General features: G+C 31.3%; 1 protein-coding gene across 1 annotated transcript; it reads left to right on the forward strand.

Annotated features, from left to right (window-relative positions):
- The first annotated feature begins 1,976 nt into the window (after positions 1-1,976).
- LOC108905350 (myb-like protein X) lies at positions 1,977-17,918 on the forward strand. Its single transcript, XM_018708180.1, has 6 exons — positions 1,977-2,028; positions 10,253-10,714; positions 11,043-15,418; positions 15,609-15,783; positions 15,860-16,003; positions 17,165-17,918. The coding sequence occupies exons 1-6, from the start codon at positions 1,977-1,979 to the stop codon at positions 17,335-17,337; spliced, it is 5,382 nt and encodes a 1,793-aa protein (XP_018563696.1). The 3' UTR covers positions 17,338-17,918.
- The last annotated feature ends 2,381 nt before the right edge of the window (positions 17,919-20,299 follow it).

Consider the following 20,299-nt stretch of genomic DNA (forward strand, 5'->3'; position numbering starts at 1 on the left):
TTTATAGTGGGTGGTTTACCGGTGACAGTCCAGCTGTTCCAATATTTCGTATTGTTTAATTGAATATTCGACAGTTAAATCGAAGAAGGGGTTTGAATTGAATTGACATTACGATCCAAATGTTTTTTATAGTAAAGTTGAAAGGGTAACTCGATCCGTAGATTTCTAGCAAAACGATATTACAGAAGCTTTAAACGAGTGTTATTGTTTGTTTGGAAAGCGATGACTAATCTGTAGAACAATAAAATTAATTCTGCCACCAAACAATTTACACAAAATGAGGTAATTCGTCAATATTTGTAAGTGTAATATCGACGTGTGTCAGTTATCTTAAGATTATTAGTATTAATTCGCATTTTAAGTAGTATTTTATAAACACTTCTGTTTTTTTTCCTATGAAATAATTACTTTTGTGCGTCATAGACTTGGAAAATTCAGATTAATTATTTTAAAATAAAGACTATTCATACTTACCACCTATCTTTTATTTGATCTAACCAATTAAGTATATAGTGTTATGAAAAACAATGTACCTACGTATTTCTGTCTTCCAAGGTAATGTAATTATTTTTAGAATTACCCTTAAAAAAATAAACTGCTCTTTAAGTTATTTGCAACTTTTTTAATTATAAGCAGTCATACTTGAGCTTTACAAATTTTTTCTAATTAATTTTAGTAGTTTAAGTGCAATAAAAATATGTATATTGGTAAAAGGTAAAATGTAATGACATCCATATTAGAAACAAGACTTTTATAAACAACTGTTGTATTTTTTTAATTAACAGAGTTCCTGTATATAATTATGAAGTACACTTTTTGAGGCAGGCTTACACATTATAGAAAAAATATTTTGACACGTAAATTCTTAATGGTCAATGGGTGAAGTAAAGAAATACTTAATACCAAAAATAGAGCAATTCTTTTGAGTCTAAAATTAAAATACTGTTGATCAATTTATGACAAGGAGTTCAATTTTTTTATTTCAGGAAACTTTGCAAAAACCGCAGCTTTCTGTCCTTAATAATAGTCGAGATACTCTTTATGTTTGTTACTAGGGCATCTGCACATAACGTCACATTGATCAAGGTCGTTGCTTGAAGAATGAAGACCTTTGCTTGAATTGCAGTTGTGATCTATTTATTAAATCTATTTCCTTTAAATAGAACATTTTTAGAACATTAGAACATTTTGGAAAGGATTGCAGTGGTATAAGTTTTGACAGATCTGTCTCTAATAATAGGGAAGACATTGCCAAAAGAGTAGACTAAAGAAAAAACTCTTTGGACTAATTCGTCCATATCTCTTTTCTTATTAGAGATATATCTACCAAACTGTGCTAATGTACGGTAATTGTAATGTTAACGAAGCGCTTTATTCGAATATGTAAAAATATACAGGGTGTTCTGTTAAAAACAACCATTTTTCTGAATACAAAAATAAAAAGCGCAAGGGGGATATGGATAAAAACCCTGTACGTCTATGACTAGACTTATAAAATCCTTAATAATTACTGGAAATTGGAAACTAAATATAATTTGTCTTTGATACTTTTCCTTGCTTCTGCTGAAATTGTTTTAACATTAAGAAACAGTTACTGCACTAATGATGAGTAAGATGTACCTAAATACCACCATATTTGTCCAAAATACGGATTTTACGACAAGGAAATCTGCCCAGACACATGTTTGGCTTTTTGTAAAGGCTCCCCCGTCCCTCGGATTCAACTGTTTACGGGCAATAAAGCCCGGGCTAGACGGATTTGCAAGTTTACGATACCACAGGAGCCTGGTAATTGCCATGAGCATCAAAGGCCACCCCGTCAAGACCCAATGTGTCTTGAGCCAGTCAATGGAAATTAGCAGTCCGATTTGGATCCTGTGCCACCGTACAGTCAAGTGTTTTGTGGACGGTCTCTTAAGTCGGTTGCTTGTACTTAAGTTAAACAGTTCATGCTCGGAGAGTTAAGATAGTGCATCATGACTGTTTTAAAAATGTTCGGGCTATTTATATTTTTGATAGTGTTTTCTGGTGAGTGTCTTTTTGATCTCTTAATGTCAGCGCATGCCGCAGTTCGCTCATTTCGGTTGGGCAAACGTTTTATTTTAAATATAAAAAGTAGGGTATAACTTTTTTAACAAAAATATAGTGCATCATATTTTTTAATGACATTTCCTACGTACGCTATAACTTACTAATTAATTTTAAGATTTTTTTTAAGAGAACGTAAATTTAGATTTAAAACAAGCACATGTGCGGTGTTGTAAAACTCACATTTTTCTATAACGAGACAAAACTAGCTATTTCTGTCAACGATTTGGGTCTACAAATAAACCCCTATTCATTTAAGAAACTCAAAGTGATTTTGGGCTTAGAATACTTCAACCTAACAAATTAGAAGCCTTCTCTTCATTCACTAAAACTTGATTGAGAAAATTTCGCCTTGGTTTTGAATATAAAAAATATTGATATTAACAAGTTCAACGGTATGAGCAAAATAATATTTTCAACATGCAAATAAATTACTGTTGTTCTGTGGACTGACACACATTATTTTTTATAAGTGCACTTGTGTATGTAAATAATTTAATGTGGTGTGTAAATTTTGTTATTGTTTTTTTGGCGCTTATTATTAGCGTTTGCCAAATAGTTATTACTAGAGAGACACCTCTTCAAACACCACGAGCGCATTGTGTTTATTAAATTACCGCTTCAAGCTAGAAAACATCATAAAAAAATTGATACGTCTTCTTTCAAAAGTATGTCAAACAGAGCAAAACTTATTCAAAATTAAAAAAGAGATTTTACGAGTGAATTTTCAATGATACAGTTATGAAATCTTACAATTGGTGCTGCATAAAAAATCTTTGACCTGCCCTTGTTGTTCTCGGGCTAGGATCTGTAGAGGCAGATCCACTGCCCGAGAAAAAAAATCAGGGGATAATTCTAAAATAAATGCAACCTCTTTCTATAACATTTTTTCCAAAACTACCCCTAGTTAAATTTTATTTGCAGTTTTTCTGCAATACCTTTTGCCACACTCATAATATTTTGACGAAATTTCGTATATGGGGGTTTTTCGGGATGAGGATTATAAATTTGCCCACCGTTTTTTCGCATTTTGTAGAGGGCGTCACATACGAGATTTGAATGGTTCCAACGTTTTTGTGCTACACTTTATGCGAAATTTGACTGAATATTTTTGTTCTCCTAACCTTTTGACATAAAAAAGGTATACTTTATTTGTTTCGATAAATCTAACCGTTTTCGAGAAAAACACTAAAATAACATTGCTTGTTTGTGATGAATACGAAATCATTTTAATTTATTTTCTACATTAAACATAGCATGCTTTGGAAACAAGCGCTTAGTTGCCTTGGAAACAAGTAAATTTAACTTTAACACCCTGTAACTCCGTTAATAATCAGTTTTGGAAAAAATATTAGAAAAAGGTAGGATTTATTTTCGGTCTAAAATTATCCCCTGAATTTTTGACTCATCATTTCCGGACACTCTGTATTACCATTAGCTCAGATTTATCAAGGCGATATTTTGAACTGGACTCTAGAATCAAGTATATGATAGATATCCAATGAATTGAGAACAATATAATATAATATAAGCTTCTGACACATCATAGTAATCTTTTTTGTTAATTTGATACATAATCATGCATTTTAGTTACCCTGTATATATAATTGTGACCTGCTACCGAATGTTTAGCGTATAAGAGCTTGAAAAAATAAACAGTAAACAAGTTTTCTTTTAGTTATTAAGTCAATAAGAGGTTTGTAGTGCTGCCAACAAAGGACAAGGGTATTATGTAATCCTCTTTAAAATGTTTGTGCTGGGATGATGGTTTTATAAAATTTAAACTAAAAGATTACAGTCATCTAGGTATACCTAATGAGTTTTAGTAAAATAGTGATATATTGTTAAGTTTCTTGTTGAAACTGATATCAGACAGATGGGTGAAGAAAAAACGTTTGTAGCATTATCTCTTGTAGTGAAATTACGATTTACTGTGACTGGTAACTTCATTATTTTGACCTACGTTGTTAAAAAAGTTAATAGGTGTCGTCTCCTACAGTGATAGCATCATATAGCAAAGTTGAGTTTCAAATTTATAAAATAATTTGCCTGTGAATGTGAAATAAAAATAAATATAGTGAAAAAATAATAAATAACTATTGTTATATGTATTCAATTTATTAAAACCGTTTCTGTTATGTATGTACAATGTGTTACATTAAATCCAATATAACGGATATACTTAATGATAATTTTTGAATTATAATCTTATTATTTAAATACGATGGCGATAAGGAAGTGATTAAAATAATTAGTTTAAAAAATTATGCAAATTTGGTGGTTTTGTATTTCCTCTATATTATCTAAATACGTTAAATCTAATTATTTTTCGAAACTGCTACTGCAAAAATAATCTGTTCCTTAATGCAATTTTTTATTGTGATGTTAGTGACATGGTATGAAGTGGAAAGATTTAAGTACATCATAATGCTAAGGAATATGCACTATTATCTTCAAAATGTTCATATATTTAGGTATCTCTTACTTTCCATTGTCCCTAAATATATAAAACAAGATTCCAGTGTCACTTATTCACCGCTTAATTATGTTTTAATATTTTTCTAATCAGAATTTCCCATATTTCCATAGCAGGTAATTTATAAGTATCAAGTTAAACTACGTTTAAAAACATGTCGTTATACGTCTGTGCTCTATCATCGTGTACATTTCTACTATATAGTTAATAATCACGAAACCTCAATTTTGTACCAGATTGTGTTTGAGAGGGTGATTTACTTATCAAACTAAATGTTACGTTGATACCAACGAAGTACAATAATTTTTCTGTACGAGAATTGTATTGATTAACATTTTAATCCCACTGAAAATGGCTTGAGAAATTTCGTTTCATATAGGCCCTTCAAGTGTAAATTAAACACTTAAGTGAACCTCTGACTGAACAGAGGGAAACATGACTATAATAAAATTGATAAGAATGCATGATACAATGTTAACGCTCATATATGTATGTATATTGGACTATAAATTAAATACGTAAAGATTGAGTTTTCATATATCTCTCTGTATATCCCTTACATCAAAACAAAATTTTGCCAGTGAAACATTTTAATGTAATATATTTCTGTATGAAAACTTTTGGTATTATATTTGTCTATAACAGTGTAATGAATTAACTGTTAATAATAAAATAGACAAAGGTGATGTTTGAAACTGAATTATTTATACTTAAAACTTAATTATAAAACAAATATATAACAATAAACAATTCCTGTAATTCGAAACAAAATGTGTGACTCAAGTTTTTACGCTGTATTATTTTCTGCACATATTTTTATTAGTGTTTTGGTATCACGATAATTTAATGTAATCTAAGTAACGGAAAATAGGAAAGCCTTGCGTTAATATCGACGAGAAGTCTTGACAAAAACAGTTTACAACAGTCCCATGCGTATTTTACTTTCTATTTTCTAAAATTTGACCATTATTTCTATAGTTTCAACATCTGTTTCCTAAGAAAATAATAAATAATAATAAATTCTAGACAAGTGGCCGGAAATGTTTTGGTTAAACTTAAATTGACCATTGTGTTCATCGAGAAAGATTCCTCGGTCTAGAATCTGTAAAAATATTTTTTGTTTTCGTTAACATCATGTACAGGGTGTACGGGAAAAAAAAATGATTTAAAATATTTTCAAGTTTGTAACTTCGCCGCTAGAGAGTGCAACTGCTATAGTGTTACAGAAAATTGTCGTTTTTTCGAAATTTCGCTTATATAACCTAAGTTGTAAATACACTTTTTATATAAACTGTTAAACCCTTCGTAAGTTTTGTTCGAACTTTTTTTTGTTATTACCATAGCAACGCCAGTATAAAGGACGCCATCTTGCAATTTTTAAATTGCCATAACTTCTAAATGCCTTAATCGATTTCAAGAAACGACGGCTCCTTTTAAAGCACTATCAATAACATTTATTTTTATGACATGGGAATAAAAATATTATTTTCCTGCGCAACGGTAGACGACGCTAATAAGAAAAGTTTTGTAATTGTTTCCGTTTACTAAAAAATTTTTTTTGATAACTGCAATGTTACATTTTTTTTATTAATTCCAAATATCTGAGTAGTAATAAAGATTATTATTGTTTCCAATAACGAGGCAGTCTATTTCCTATAAAAATATACAAATATAAATTATGTTAAACGACATGTGACAGCTCTTGCTTCGTGCAAAATTAGTGTCATTTGTGTGAGAAAAGTACCTGTGTTCCATATGAAATTCCTAGGTCTCTAACTAATTCCTTAACACTTATTTGGGGATTTACATGGAGACAAACCAACACAATAATATTATCTTCCATTCTTGCACGGCGATGTCTTTTTACAGAATGTAGTGGTATCTGGCTAAACGCTGAAATACTTCTCTGGAGTGGCGTATCCTACCAGGCTAACGCAAAACGTATTCTTTTGAAGCTATAATGGCATTTTGCAAATAAACTGTCAACATATCATACGCTTCCACATTCGTAAAAGGTATTTTCCTTGTTCACAAGTACTTTTCCAACACAAATGACACTAACATTAATACTAATACTAATAATAATACTACTAGCTGTCATATTTCATTTGACATAATTTTTCAGTTGTCTATTTTTATAGGGCATAGCCTGCCTCGTTATAGAAACAATAATTTTTATAAATACTCATATATTTGGAATTAATAAAAAAATGAAACATTGCAGTTATCAAAAAATTTTAAAATATAGCAACTACTTTTTTAAAGACAAGCTTGGTATAGAGAACTAAATAAAGGAGGGTGTTCTAGCACAACTTCACTATTTTAGCAATAACTTGAAAACGAAAAAGATATCGATCCGGTTTGTGAATTTGTTTTCCTTAGTAAATGGTCTATCAAGCCATGATAAAAACCTATATCGTTGCATTTAAATTTTTTAGTAAATGGATACAATTTTAAAACTTTTCTAATTAGCGTCATCTACCGTTGAGCAGGAAAATAATATTTTTATTCCCATATCAAAAATAAAAATTTTATTAATAGTTCTTTAAAATGAGCCTTCGTTTCTTGAAATCGATTAAGGCATTTAGAAGTTATGACAATTTAAAAATTTTAAGGCGGCGTTCAAGTTCAAACAAAACTTGTGAAGGGTTTAACAGTGTATTTAAAAAGTGTATTTTCAACTTATGTTATATAAGCGAAATTTCGAAAAAACGACAATTTTTTATAAGACTACAGCAGTTGCGCCCCCTAGCGGTGAAGTTACAAACTTGACAATATTTTAAATCAATTACTTTAAACAATAAGGCAAACACATATTATTTTAAAGAGATCTATCTGCTCTCGAAGATTCCTGCATAAAATTCGGACCACCCGGTATAAAGCCGCTCCATACCGTTAATGGATCACGCTGTATATTTTCGTCCCTCTTCGATTTGTTTTTTGTTTTTTGTTCTGTTTGCCTTTTGGTAATAATTCACTGTAAATTAAACACAGAATTTTACTCCAATATATTTATAGAGTTCATCACCTTGTTCGAACAGCGATTTCGTCGACGTACTTTTAATAATAATCAACAATAACGAAGTAGTCTCTCAAGAGACCTATACAGGGTGTCACAGACTAATAAGTTAAGTCGTTAAATTTGTCTTTCAGTGTGCTTTTTTTATTTAGGCGTGCCGTTTTCGAAACACGAGATGTTAATGTTAAGATTTTTAAAAACGATTTTTATTATCAATTTCTTTTTCGTTCTTTTTCGTTTTCTAACATGCTGTGTTGAAATGTTCCACACGTTTATACGGTTATACCGTCACATTTTTGAGCAAGTTTGTTTACAAAAAATCAAAGCGCAAGGGGAGGAAATGCAGGCCGATACACTGACCCAGCAGTATATCGAATAGATATTATGCTGTTAGTTAAATATTTTTTCTTATTCGAATATTTTTATCATTGCAAATAGAAAAGTAGTTCTTTACATGAGCTATTTATTTATTATTTTTTGTTATTTCCTTCAGGCCTCCTCAATGGTTTCAATTTCCTTAAACAATCGCTAAAATTAATTAATGGCAACGTCATATGGAGCCCCTGTTAATACTTGTACTTATTTCTTTTTAAATATTTCAAATTCCAACCTCAGTACTATAAAAAACATACTAATAAAAATCACGTTTATAATCTTTTGAACACCCTGTATCGTGAAAACGAGACTCCCAAATTAAAAATGACGTGATGAAAGTTCCATTATCTTAACCCAAGAAATATGTGGTTATCCCATTGAACCATTAATTAGTGACACCCTGTAGATTAACAGTAACACATTAAAGAAAATACTTATTGTGAAGCAAAAACACTTATTACAGATGATCTAGAATTTCGTACACAAATCTTTCTTTTCGTTGGTCACAGTCGATTGGATAAAGTGGCATCATCTAAAGAAATCTCTAAAAATTTAACAATTCGTCATCTTACCTCATCTGTCCCCTATTGTTTTCTTAACAAATACTAGAATCTAATGCGTTTTGTGTTCACAGAGTTAATACCGGGTGATTCAGTAACATATGTTAAAATTGCTATAGTCAACTGTTTTTGTTCACATGGCACACTATATATTTTTTATACACTATATAAAGAAGTCTATAGTTTCATTATATGCTATATTATATTGCTAGAATAACAGCAAAAAAGATGAACCTTACTTTTAGTAGCTTTATTCTGAAAAATGATAGTCAGCTGAGGAAACAACTGAATTTTGACGTTTCTAAATAACGGTTTTTCAAAATAATTGACATTTTGTACCTACCTATTCTATCCATAACTAATTATTATTACTATAACATGAATACTTATAGTAACCAAGAAAAACTAGATATGATTTTAACTTATGGAGAGTGCTAAAAGAACGCTAAAGCTGCCAGGCATTTGTACCAACATCGTTTTCCGCAGAGACAACTTCCATCACATAAAATTTTTGGAAAGCTAGCCAGGAATTTGGCAGCATGTGGTTTTCAAAAGAAAAGATCCAGAAAACCACCCAGAAGGGTAAGAGATGAAGAACATTCGATAAAGATGTTAAATGGCCTGCTATAGATCTCTGGATCTCATTCCTATAGATTTCTATCTTTGGCCTTACCTAAAAGAAAAAGTTTACTTTTCGCCTTTAAATTATATTGACAATCTTAAAAACAGAATAAGAGTAGAATGTGTTTGTAGACAGGGAGTGATAAACAGAGCTATTTTGTGTTTCTAAGCAAATGAAGGTCATTTTGAACATTCGAAATAAGTATTGTTTTAAATTGTTATATTATTATCGTATTAAAAACAAAATATGTTACTTTAAAAAACATAGTAACTGTTTCGCAGCTGGCTATCATTTTTCAGAATAAAGCTACGAAAAGTAGGGTGCATCTTTTTTGCTGTTTTTCTAGCAATATTTCTAATGAAACTATAGACTTCCTTACATAGTTGAACGCAGAAAAAAAGTATCTTCCAGAATTGGTAAAAAAATATATAGTGTGCCATGTGACCAAAAACAGTTGACTATAGCAATTTTGACATATGTTGCCATGAAGACGATTTAATAATGTCATTTGATAGAGTTTGAGCAGCGATTTAAAAATATATAGGGTTTGTTATAGTTATTTGTTAAAATAAAAGAGATACAGGGCCGCGAATACCAAACTGAATCACCCGGTATAATTAATTTCAATTGATTTTGCTAGTTAAAAAGTTAGTTTACATTTTTTATATTCAAATAAGTTTGAACAAAGCCTGCAATTATTTTTGAATAATATAACAATAATAATAATAAATAAATTGTGATTAACAAGTTAAGAAAAATATAACATTTCTAACATTAAATATCTATTACATTTTAAACGTTTGCGATAGTATTCGTTTGGTCCCAACGAAAAATAAGCCGTATCTCAGTCGTCTAACAAGTGTACTGTGTGTGTTCACCCACATCCTAATTCATTCAATAGCAAAATTGATCGTCGTTGTTTGTTATTATTTATTAAATCGTCATAAGAGAATAATTCAGCCATTTGAACCACAGCATTTCCTTTTGGTTCGAAAACAAGTAGGCCGTGCGCGTAAGATTTTAACTTAATGCATTTCGTCGGTTTAATTTATCTGAGTATTTAAACGGGACAATCGATACACTTGAATATTTATTTTCTTGTCATTTTCCAGATACAGGAGCCCAGATCACAGAACCCGCCTCGGCACAATCTACAATCCCAGAAGATCCAGATGGTAAGGCTTTATCGGGGCACAGTTCCGAAAACATATCCCACATTAACAGCGACAAGCTGAACGGCCATTTTGAATCAGAAACACTTGAAGTTTTACCGAATCGCTACGAGAAATCAGCCGAAGATTATAGTGCGGAAGCGAGTTATGATAGTACGACGGTATCTGAAAATTCTCAGCCTTCTGATATTTTATTTGACTTATTAAGTTCGACTGATAGGGACAGTTACGATGAAGGGACGACGACAAAGGATTTGACAGATGGTTTCGAGCACCAAGATGTGATAAACGAGTCCGCCACATCTGGCAATTTTGCCGCGGCCAGTGGGGAATACTCATCGGAGATAGCAGCGAAAGAAAATGAAACTGTGACTGAGAACTACTCTGTGGATGACTACGAAGGTAGGTAGTTTACTGCAGACGTCTGTAAGAACGAATGCTAGAAAAACATCATAAATCTTAGAATCAATATTAAAATATAACTATTGTTCAAGGAATCGACGAAAAGCTTTAGTTTTTCAAAAACTAAAGAATTAATACAATGAAGGGTTGAAGAATATAAATTAACAATCTGCACATTTCCTATTTATCTAATTCAGAGTACATATTGTTGAGAAATATCGCTCAAATACAAATAGTCATAATAATAATTATTATTTAAGAATAAAATTCAAAAGAACAAGTTGCGATATCGACAATGAAAATAACTTTGTTTGTCTCTAAATTACAGATTCTAATGATGGAACAACCGAGGAAGACATTTTTTCTGCTTCTGATTTTGAAGGCGAAGATGATAAAACATTGTTTGGTTCGAATGACTCCTTCGATGACGACTTATCGAAACAGGAAGATATAACAACAATATCCTACAGCTCGACTATATTAAACGAGATCGAACAGCTGTTTACAAAGAGTACTTCTTCTTCATCCCATATTGACGTAGCGGAGAACGACAGTAACTGGGAACATACTTCCGATGTGAAATTAAACAGAGAATACACCAAAGAAGTTGAAAAAAATGAAAGTGAAATGCCCACGGAAGCAACAAAAGAGTCGGGAGATACCACGCCCAGTTATGGAACCACCTCGCAGCTGCCAGAAATAATAAAATCAGTAATTTCACCACAGTTATATGATACTGTGATTGCAAGTGATATTGATGGCACCACTGTTAACAGTGAATTTTCTATGACAGAAAATAATGAAATCAAAAATAATTCGGAAGATGTGACAACATTTAACCATGAGTCGACTTTACTAAGAAAGATACAAGAACCCTTTACAAAGAGTTCTTTAGAATCTTCATTCGATATTGGTTTAAAGCAAAATGACAGTGACTGGGCATATGTTTCCACTGTGAATAAAAACGGAAAAGACGTCGAAGAAGATGAAAACAACTTTGGTAGGGAAACTTTTACAGAATCAACAAAAGATGCAGAAAATAACAACATAGAAATAACTCCCAATTATTTTGGTACCACCTCACAACTGCCAGAAACTTTGGAATCATTGATTTCCCTACAATTAAATGATACTGTAATTGGAAGTGGTACTGATACTGCCATTGATAACAAAGAATTTTCTACAAAGGCAAATGATGAATTTAAACATACTTCAGAAGATGTGACATCATATAGTTATGAGTCAACTTTATCAGAAGAGATACAAGAACAATTTACCTCGGAACCTTCATTCTACATTGATATAGACAAGAACAGCAACGACTGGGAATATGTTTCCAATGTGACAAAAAGCACCGATATCAACGAAGATGAAAACAATTCTGATGGTGAAATTTCTACAGAAGCTACAAAAATGTGGGGAGATAACAAGATTGACTTAACGCACAGTTATTATGGTAGTACTCCACAATTACCAGAAAGCTTTGAACATGCAATTTCGCCACAATTAAATGATACTGTGTTTGAAAGCGGTATTGATACTGCCACTCTGAAGGAAAATGATGAAGTTTCAGCAGATGTGACAACAGTACCGTACAGACATGAGTCCACTTTATGGAAAGATATACAAGAACTTTTTAAAAAGAGTTCTTCTGAAGCCACATCGCAAAAAATTGACATTTCTTCCAAATATGGTATTCAAACTACTGGTAGCATTGAATATTTAGATACTTTGGATACAACTGTTAAAAGCTTGACCAAAAATACTAAGGAAGTAAATACTTCAAAAATTTATAAAAATATTGAAGTAACTGATATCCCAGCAGAAGTAACTGAAGAAATTGGAGAATCTGCAGACGAAAATATAACCGCAAGTTTAGCTGATACACATAATGTCTATAGAAAGAGTTCTGCTGAATATGAATATTCAGATAAACAAAATGAGTCTGATTCCGTAGAAAGTACAATAGTCAACTTTTCTAAATTTTTAACACGAGATCTTACGCTCAGTACAGTGCAGGAAGCTGACAATGGGCTGACAACTGACATAAACTTTTATAGAAATAGTGAAACTGACAATCAGAAAAATGCAGATGCTTTAAATTTTGATGAATATACGACTCAACAATCGATAAATTTTTCAACTATAAATGTTGTCTATCAAGACAATTCAGAAGAAGCCATGGAATCAACTGAAGATTATAATACTGAAACTACTGTCAATAATGAATATGCAATTAAGACTTTGGAGGAAACTAATACAAATCTTTCGTTAACTGCTGAAGGAGGTGACCAAAATTTAGAAAATGAGCCAATTATTTTAGATTCCATAAATAAAGAAGAAAGTCTGGAAAACACAACGTTAATAAATGAGGAAACTCTTAACCATTTTACGGACAACTTTAGGGATGATACTACAGAGGAAATTACAACTACAACAGTAGCTGACAGTGGGGCACATCACGATGAATATTTTTACAAAAATCATGAAACCACTATAACTACTGAATATTCAGTTACAGTTTTTAATGAAAGTAATGAACACATTTTAACAACAAGTAAGGGTAATAATTTAAGTGGCGAAGAGGAAAATGATATTCCAATAAAAGCAAAAGAAGGAGATGAGAAATTTTCGGAAGAGGTAGTAGAAAGTACTACTGAAATATACAAAGAGACAACAACAACGTCCTTTTACGAAGCAAGTTCTAATGGATATAATTACAATGAAAAAGAAGAAAGCGAATCTGTGGAAGGTACATTGATATTAATAAAAAAGGAGATCACAGTTAACTTTAAGGACAGTACAACAGAAGAGATTATGTCTACTACAGAAATTGACAGCAACGCTGAGGGTAACTTTTCTAAAGACTATGAAATAAAAGAAGCAACCAGTTATGAAAAAAGTACATCTGTATCCACAGAAGAAGAAACTGCTACTACAGAAATTGATAATAAAACACTTAACGATACTGAAAATAATACAGCAAAAGAAAATAATGGTTCAACAGAAGTAAGTGAAGATAGCGAAGTTTTTTCAGAAGATAATTCAGAGGAAATTAATGAACTAACCTCCCGAAGAACTGAAACATTTGCTTATTTTGGTTATAGTGATGAAACTATTGTCAGTAATGAAGAGACAGTTACAGCTTCTACAGAGAACAGCGAAGGTATTTTAACAACTATTAAAGACTACCTAATAGAAATTAGTGGAGAAGATAATCCTTTACACAATTCTACAGATAAGGAAAATGACACAGATAAGCAGCCTTCTAATGTGAAACAAGCTGTTTTTGAAGAAAGTACAGCCATATCAATAAAAGAAGAAATTAGTAATGACAGTAATGGGACTGAGGAAATTATATCTACTACTGAAATTGACACGAAAACAGAAAGCAATGGATACTCTTCAACAGTTATTGTAGGAGAAGAAACTGCTACTACAGATATTGATAATAAAACACTTAACGATACTGAAAATAATACAGCAGAAGAAAATAATGCTTCAACAGAAGTAAGTGAAGATAGCGAAGTCTTTTCAGAAGAAAATTCAGAGGAAATTAATGAGCTAACCTCCCAAAGAACTGAAACATTTGCTAGAGGTTATAGTGATGAAACTATTGTCAGTAATGAAGAGACAGTTACAGCTTTTACAGAGAACAGCGAAGGTATTTTAACAACTATTAAAGATTACTTAATAGAAATTAGTGGAGAAGAAAATCCTTTACACAACAATTCTACAGAGAAGGAAAATGAAGACACAGATAAGCAGCCTCCTAATGAGAAACAAGCTGTTTTTGAAGAAAGTACAGCCATATCAATAAAAGAAGAAATTAATAATGACAGTAATGCGACTGATGAAATTATATCTACTACTGAAATTGACACGAAAACAGAAAGCAATGGATACTCTCTAACAGTTATTGAAGATGCCACTGGAGGTTCTGATTATGTAACAGTTAGAAATAATTTCGTAACGACAGACAAATTCGCTGTTACTACGCAAGTTATTGAAGAAGTTACAATTGATACGCCTTCGTCGTCGATTTATAAAAGTGATTCGCGTTTGCTACTTACGGAAAGTAATACAGAAAACACTAATTTCACTGATAAAGATGACTATGAAGTGAATAAAATAGTATCAACATCTCATCGCACATTTTCTGTGAGCGATAAGGATGACAACGTCCCAGAAAATATGTCAACTGTATCCCCCATTAACACAGACAATGTTTATGTAGAAACTGGAAAAGAAAATACAGAAAGAATTAGTATTGTCACTACTACCGTTCTTTCAGTTGGAGATGGTTCAGATGGCTTTGAATCTGATACGATTAATATAATCGACATTGTTAATAATGACTTTACTAAATTAATCAACGATACGTCAGTTGAAAATGATTCATTTAGTATGGGTGATTCTTTAGAGGACTACTCCGATATTTCATCAAATGAAGATATAACCACAGAAACAGACGAAGAAGATTTAAACATTTCTTCGAATGAAGTTTTGGACACAACTGTTTCAAGTCTTTGGTCCACCTTTGGCACAGGTTCATTGGGCATATCCGTGGATGGAGAAGACAATGGTGTTAATCTAAGTTCGATTGAAAATGCAACTGCCATAACTTTGAGGGGATTTGTACCATACATACATGCAAATGTGTTCGGCAATCACCTCAATGTTAGCATCAAAATTGAAACTGAAGTAAGTGCTATAAATTCGCATAGAAACATACATATAAATACTTATTACGGAATTTATAATTAAAACATGTATTCCTACTAAAAGGAAAAATAGGAAATTAATTCAAATTAGGTATATATCGAATTTATATTTTAAAATATGTTTATGTACATGCTTCAAATTGCCTTTTTAAGTTTTGTTATAATTTCAGGATACTTCTTTCTACATCCCTTCCAGCGCTTACGTCGATGGGTTCTCGAATGAGAGTATCATCAACATAACTTGGCCTTCTACGAACAAACTGATAAACAATTCTCTCTCGCTCACATTGAAAGAAAATCTGGAATTTTACACTATCGAAAGTATTGAATTAAGCCTCCAACAAGGTAAATATTTCTCTTCACTCACATTACCCACTTTATTTTTAAACAGTAACTTATTTTCGTTTTTTTTTTGCTTAAGGAGGAGATACTTGGAAACATATTCAAGAAAATGATACCTTTGGCGAAACGGACCTCGAGATTGAATTTATGGGTGGGAGAGTAATTTTCTCTAATTTAGATTTCTTAAGAATAGTCGATGGTAACACGGAAATCCTTTCTAATGGTAAGTATTCAATGAGTACAAATCAAAATATATCCAAAATAGTAAGGCGAACAAGAATTCCAGAATAAAAAATTTAGATTGCCATTTCAATAAACAAAGTCCTCGAAGGGCTGTGATTTACTTGAAGCATTTTTTTCTACAAGATACGCCTGTAGTAATAGCTAGAGACTATCTTTTACCATACTTTAATACTTTATAATGTCCCTAAATTTCCTACTACATATGAATATCAAAATAATGATAAAAAATAATTTAAAAAATTGAACGAAAACACCCTTTACCTCAGCAAGGAGGCAGACTTTAGGTTCCATCTTCATACTTTGGATTATTCAGTTGGGACACTGTAAAAAAATCGGTGCGAGTGAAAGCAAGGTTGGTTCACTCAATATTGGGCATTTTGATCATTTTACTCACTTGTAATTATATTTAAACTAAAACTGAGGACTTTCACTCAAATATTCTCGTATTTGGTGCACTTGTATCTAAATCAGATGAACGTCCTCATTGCTGAGTGAATTTAAATGTATATTAATTTCGAGTAATTTGAATGGTGCCGTGAAGATGGCACCACTTACATATTACTTCTATAATCTCGACGAGAGTTGATAGAGGCCCGTTAGATGCTCCAGAAAAGCGTGTACCCCAGGAGAACAGGCCTTAGCTGGTGGCGGTGGGTCTCAGCTGGCGGGACTCAGCCAGGACAGGAGGAGGCCCCCGCGAAATGAATTAATTTCAACACTGAATACTGTATATCCTAATTTATCATTTAAGAGTGATTTATTTTTGCACTCAATATTTAGTTAATTAAAAACCAAGTCTGAGTAAAAAAAAAAGACTCAATAATAGTTAAATTTAAATCATATTAGAGAAAAAGTCAACTCTATATTGGTTTTATATACTCAGAATGGAGTCAAAACTCACTCAATTGACGGTTAGCAGTAACTGGGATTTGAGTAAAACTCACTCATTTCTGATGAAATAGTTTCACTCACAGTCAGTTGTACTCATACTAATAGAGTGAAATTTATTGAGTAAAATTTAGTGAAATTTGAGTGAATTTTTTTTACATTTTATATGTCCAATAATTATACCTGATATACTTTAACTCTTATTTTAACTCTTATTAACAAATACTTTATCACATTTTTTGTTTTTTTTTAGATATAGAGTTGGTACCTTCAGCGATAAGGATAGACACAAAGGAAATAGGAATTGCGATGGGGTGTGTAATTGCTGCCCTCTTCGTATGTGCCACAGTATATTTCATCGTAGCTAGGTCTAGGAAAAGGGTTGTGCATATCGAAAGTTTGACCAAACACGACATCCCGGTTTAACAGTTAAGAAACGAGAGTGATATTGTTAATATTAAATTTGCCATATTTATTGATATCTGTTAAATTCTAAATGTCTTTTTACGGTCGTTTGGCTCAGTGCTAAGAATCACTGCACCACTGTAAATAAACACGATGTTTAGATATGTATAAAACTTTTAAATGATTAAGACATTGTTCTTAGAAGTAAATAAAAAGGGGAATGAAAACCAAAGACTAAAAATGATGTACATATTCTTCCGTGTCAAATTTATGTATATATTGTAGGTTGACTGATTATTCAGTGTGATTTATATTTTTGTTCAAGTTAGATTAAATTTATTGGAGAGTATATTTTTACTCTTTCAATACGAGTGTATAATACATTTTTTAGCATTAAATGATGATTTGATTTATTGTTGTTAATAAGCTTTCAGCTTATATTCATAAAAGATTATTGCAGCATTAAAGAAAAAAATATATAGTATATTTTCTCGACTTTTTTTGATGAGTTAACAGATTTCGTAAGATTTTGTATTAGTTATATGTGAGTAGTGTCTGTATATATATTAAGTAATATGTTACAGCTATATTTTAGTGCCAGTTTTGTAAAGATTTTTATATTTTAATAAACGTGGTTAAGTTTAGACTTTTTATTATTTTTCTGAAAGAATCATTTAACTTTCAGACTATATTTAATTATTTATTGCGTTTTTTGTTACTCTTTATTTCATTAAGTAAACCTTGAATATGGGGCATTGCTGTACGTATAACATTTAGTTGCTGTCTCTGAGAATTGGTTTTACTTTCAATATTTTTAAGTTTTATCAACATTGTTTTGAATATTCATTGCATTTTTTTACAAATCCTATTTAATTTTTGAAAATTTGATCTTTCGGAGAAGTTAACTTTGCTTTAACATTTTGTTATTCCTTTCTTTAACACCATATGATGGATTGAATTGAAATTTAAATATTTATTAGTATTTGTCGGTTTCTATAAACATTCATTTCAACTATCATTATCCTTTTTAATTAAAATGTCCAAAAAAGGCAATTTTGTCTCTAAAAAGTCTCCTTATTTTGTCAAAAAACTATTTGTCATTCGGCCAAATTGCAAAAACATATTTTTATGAAATATGTAAATACAGGGTGATTCACAAATGGTGACCAAAAATTAAACCTCGTATTCTTCGGTAAATTTTAAGAGGCATCTTTCCTATAAAGTTTTTATATAGGATTAAAAAAATTATTAAAAAGATATCGGTCGATAGCCGCACGGTTTAAGGCGTCAGTACTTAAATCGATGTGTCGAACTGCCCGGGTTTCGAATCCCGCGGCCGGTGACCGTAGATTATCTATATTTGTACGGAGGATTGGCGCCCTCTGTGCAGGTATGGTAGGGTGGAAGAATGTTGGCTTGGGTCAATGTGAGAGATTGACACCGGTTGGCATTTGACCACCCCCCTAATTAATGAGGTTTTCCAGGTTTCCCTCATTCCTGCACTGAATGGTGGTTAGGGCCTACCAACATAAGTCGTTCCTGGGCGCAAATGCGGCCTGCGTAATAATAATATGCCGCCTCCTCTCCCGCACAAGTCTCCGACTTCTGGGCTAATTCTCGTAATTAGAATGAGGAGTAGAGATATTATTATTATTATTATTATATAACGTGTTAAACTTCAAAAAATATTTTTAATTTTTTTAATACTAGTTAAAAACTAGTTGTTTTTTAAGTTCTACTCGAAAATGAGGCTTTTTCGAAAAACATAAGAGAGTAGTAATTTGTAGAAAACTGAAAGGCGAATCAGAAAATATCATGGTTGTTACCGTAAAGCAGTGGCGTACTATTTTATTTAGAAAAATATACCACCGATACCTGTATCTCCGCCACTGGAGCATGTAAATTTTAGGAAAAGGCTCAGATTTTGTTCAATGTTTACATGTGCCCAATTTCAAGTTATTTCACTTAACTAGTTTTTAAATTATTCAAAAAAATTAAAAATATATTTTTTTTTAAGTTTAACACCCTGTATCTTTTTAACGAAGCGTTCTGATAAAAACTTTACAGGAAAGGCTCCCTTTAAAATTCACCTAAGAATACGAGATTTCATTTTTGGTCAATTTGTTATCAACCTGTATATTATTTAATATTGAAAACTATACCTATTAATTTCGAAATTTTGTCGATAAAAACATCTTAATTAGCAGTATGTTGTTTTTATATTAATTTGCTTTTGAGTAAATGTGTGTTCTTGATTTAAGCATATCAAGGATTGGAATGAGTTCAGTTGGACCACAAAATCACAGTGAATCCCAGCGCATTCGCCATATTATAGAATAAATAAAGTGGCCTTTTTGTAATACAGTTTTGATAAGATTACATCAAATCATTGGATACAACAAAATAATGGAACTTAGCCCAGAATGACAGTATAATATAATAATGAATTAAATAATTTATATAAGTACAACAAAATTGCACATTAGACTTAACAAACGTAAATATGTATGTATATTGTATTCAAATAGAAAAACAAAAAAATCAAATAATACAACAATTAGCAATATCTAATGAGAATAATGAGAATAAGTTTGATAAAATACTAAATTATTTAGCACAAATATATTTTTTTAATTCAAAGCACTAGACTTCAAATAAGCAGATATATTCTTTCCATGGAGTGACAAACAAAACTGGGAATTTCTATAAGGCTTGAATAATGAGAATTAACTTTTCTTCGTAACAACTCTGTTATATTATTTTGATTTAAAAAATAATGAGGCTAGCTTGGAAAAGTACAAAATATAAATCACTAATTCATAGTTTAAATTTTATAATCTATGCAAATTTGAAACAATTTGATGTATTCCTTAAAGAATTTGTTTATTATCACTATATTACTAATATAAAAAACTTATTGTAAAAAACATGTAAAACGGCAACATTTTTAAGTTGATTCTACGTAAAAACGACACTATTCTCT

Source organism: Anoplophora glabripennis, unplaced genomic scaffold (genome assembly GCF_000390285.2).
Source record: "Anoplophora glabripennis isolate ALB-LARVAE unplaced genomic scaffold, Agla_2.0 scaffold42, whole genome shotgun sequence".
Taxonomy (NCBI): Eukaryota; Metazoa; Arthropoda; class Insecta; order Coleoptera; family Cerambycidae; genus Anoplophora; species Anoplophora glabripennis.

Excerpts from the sequence above, each read along its gene's own strand:
- LOC108905350 (XM_018708180.1), top strand. The coding sequence starts at position 1,977 with ATGACTGTTTTAAAAATGTTCGGGCTATTTATATTTTTGATAGTGTTT. Across the intron at positions 2,029-10,252 it reads ATTTTTGATAGTGTTTTCTG|ATACAGGAGCCCAGATCACA; the intron begins GTGAGTGTCTTT and ends GTCATTTTCCAG. Across the intron at positions 16,004-17,164 it reads CACGGAAATCCTTTCTAATG|ATATAGAGTTGGTACCTTCA; the intron begins GTAAGTATTCAA and ends GTTTTTTTTTAG.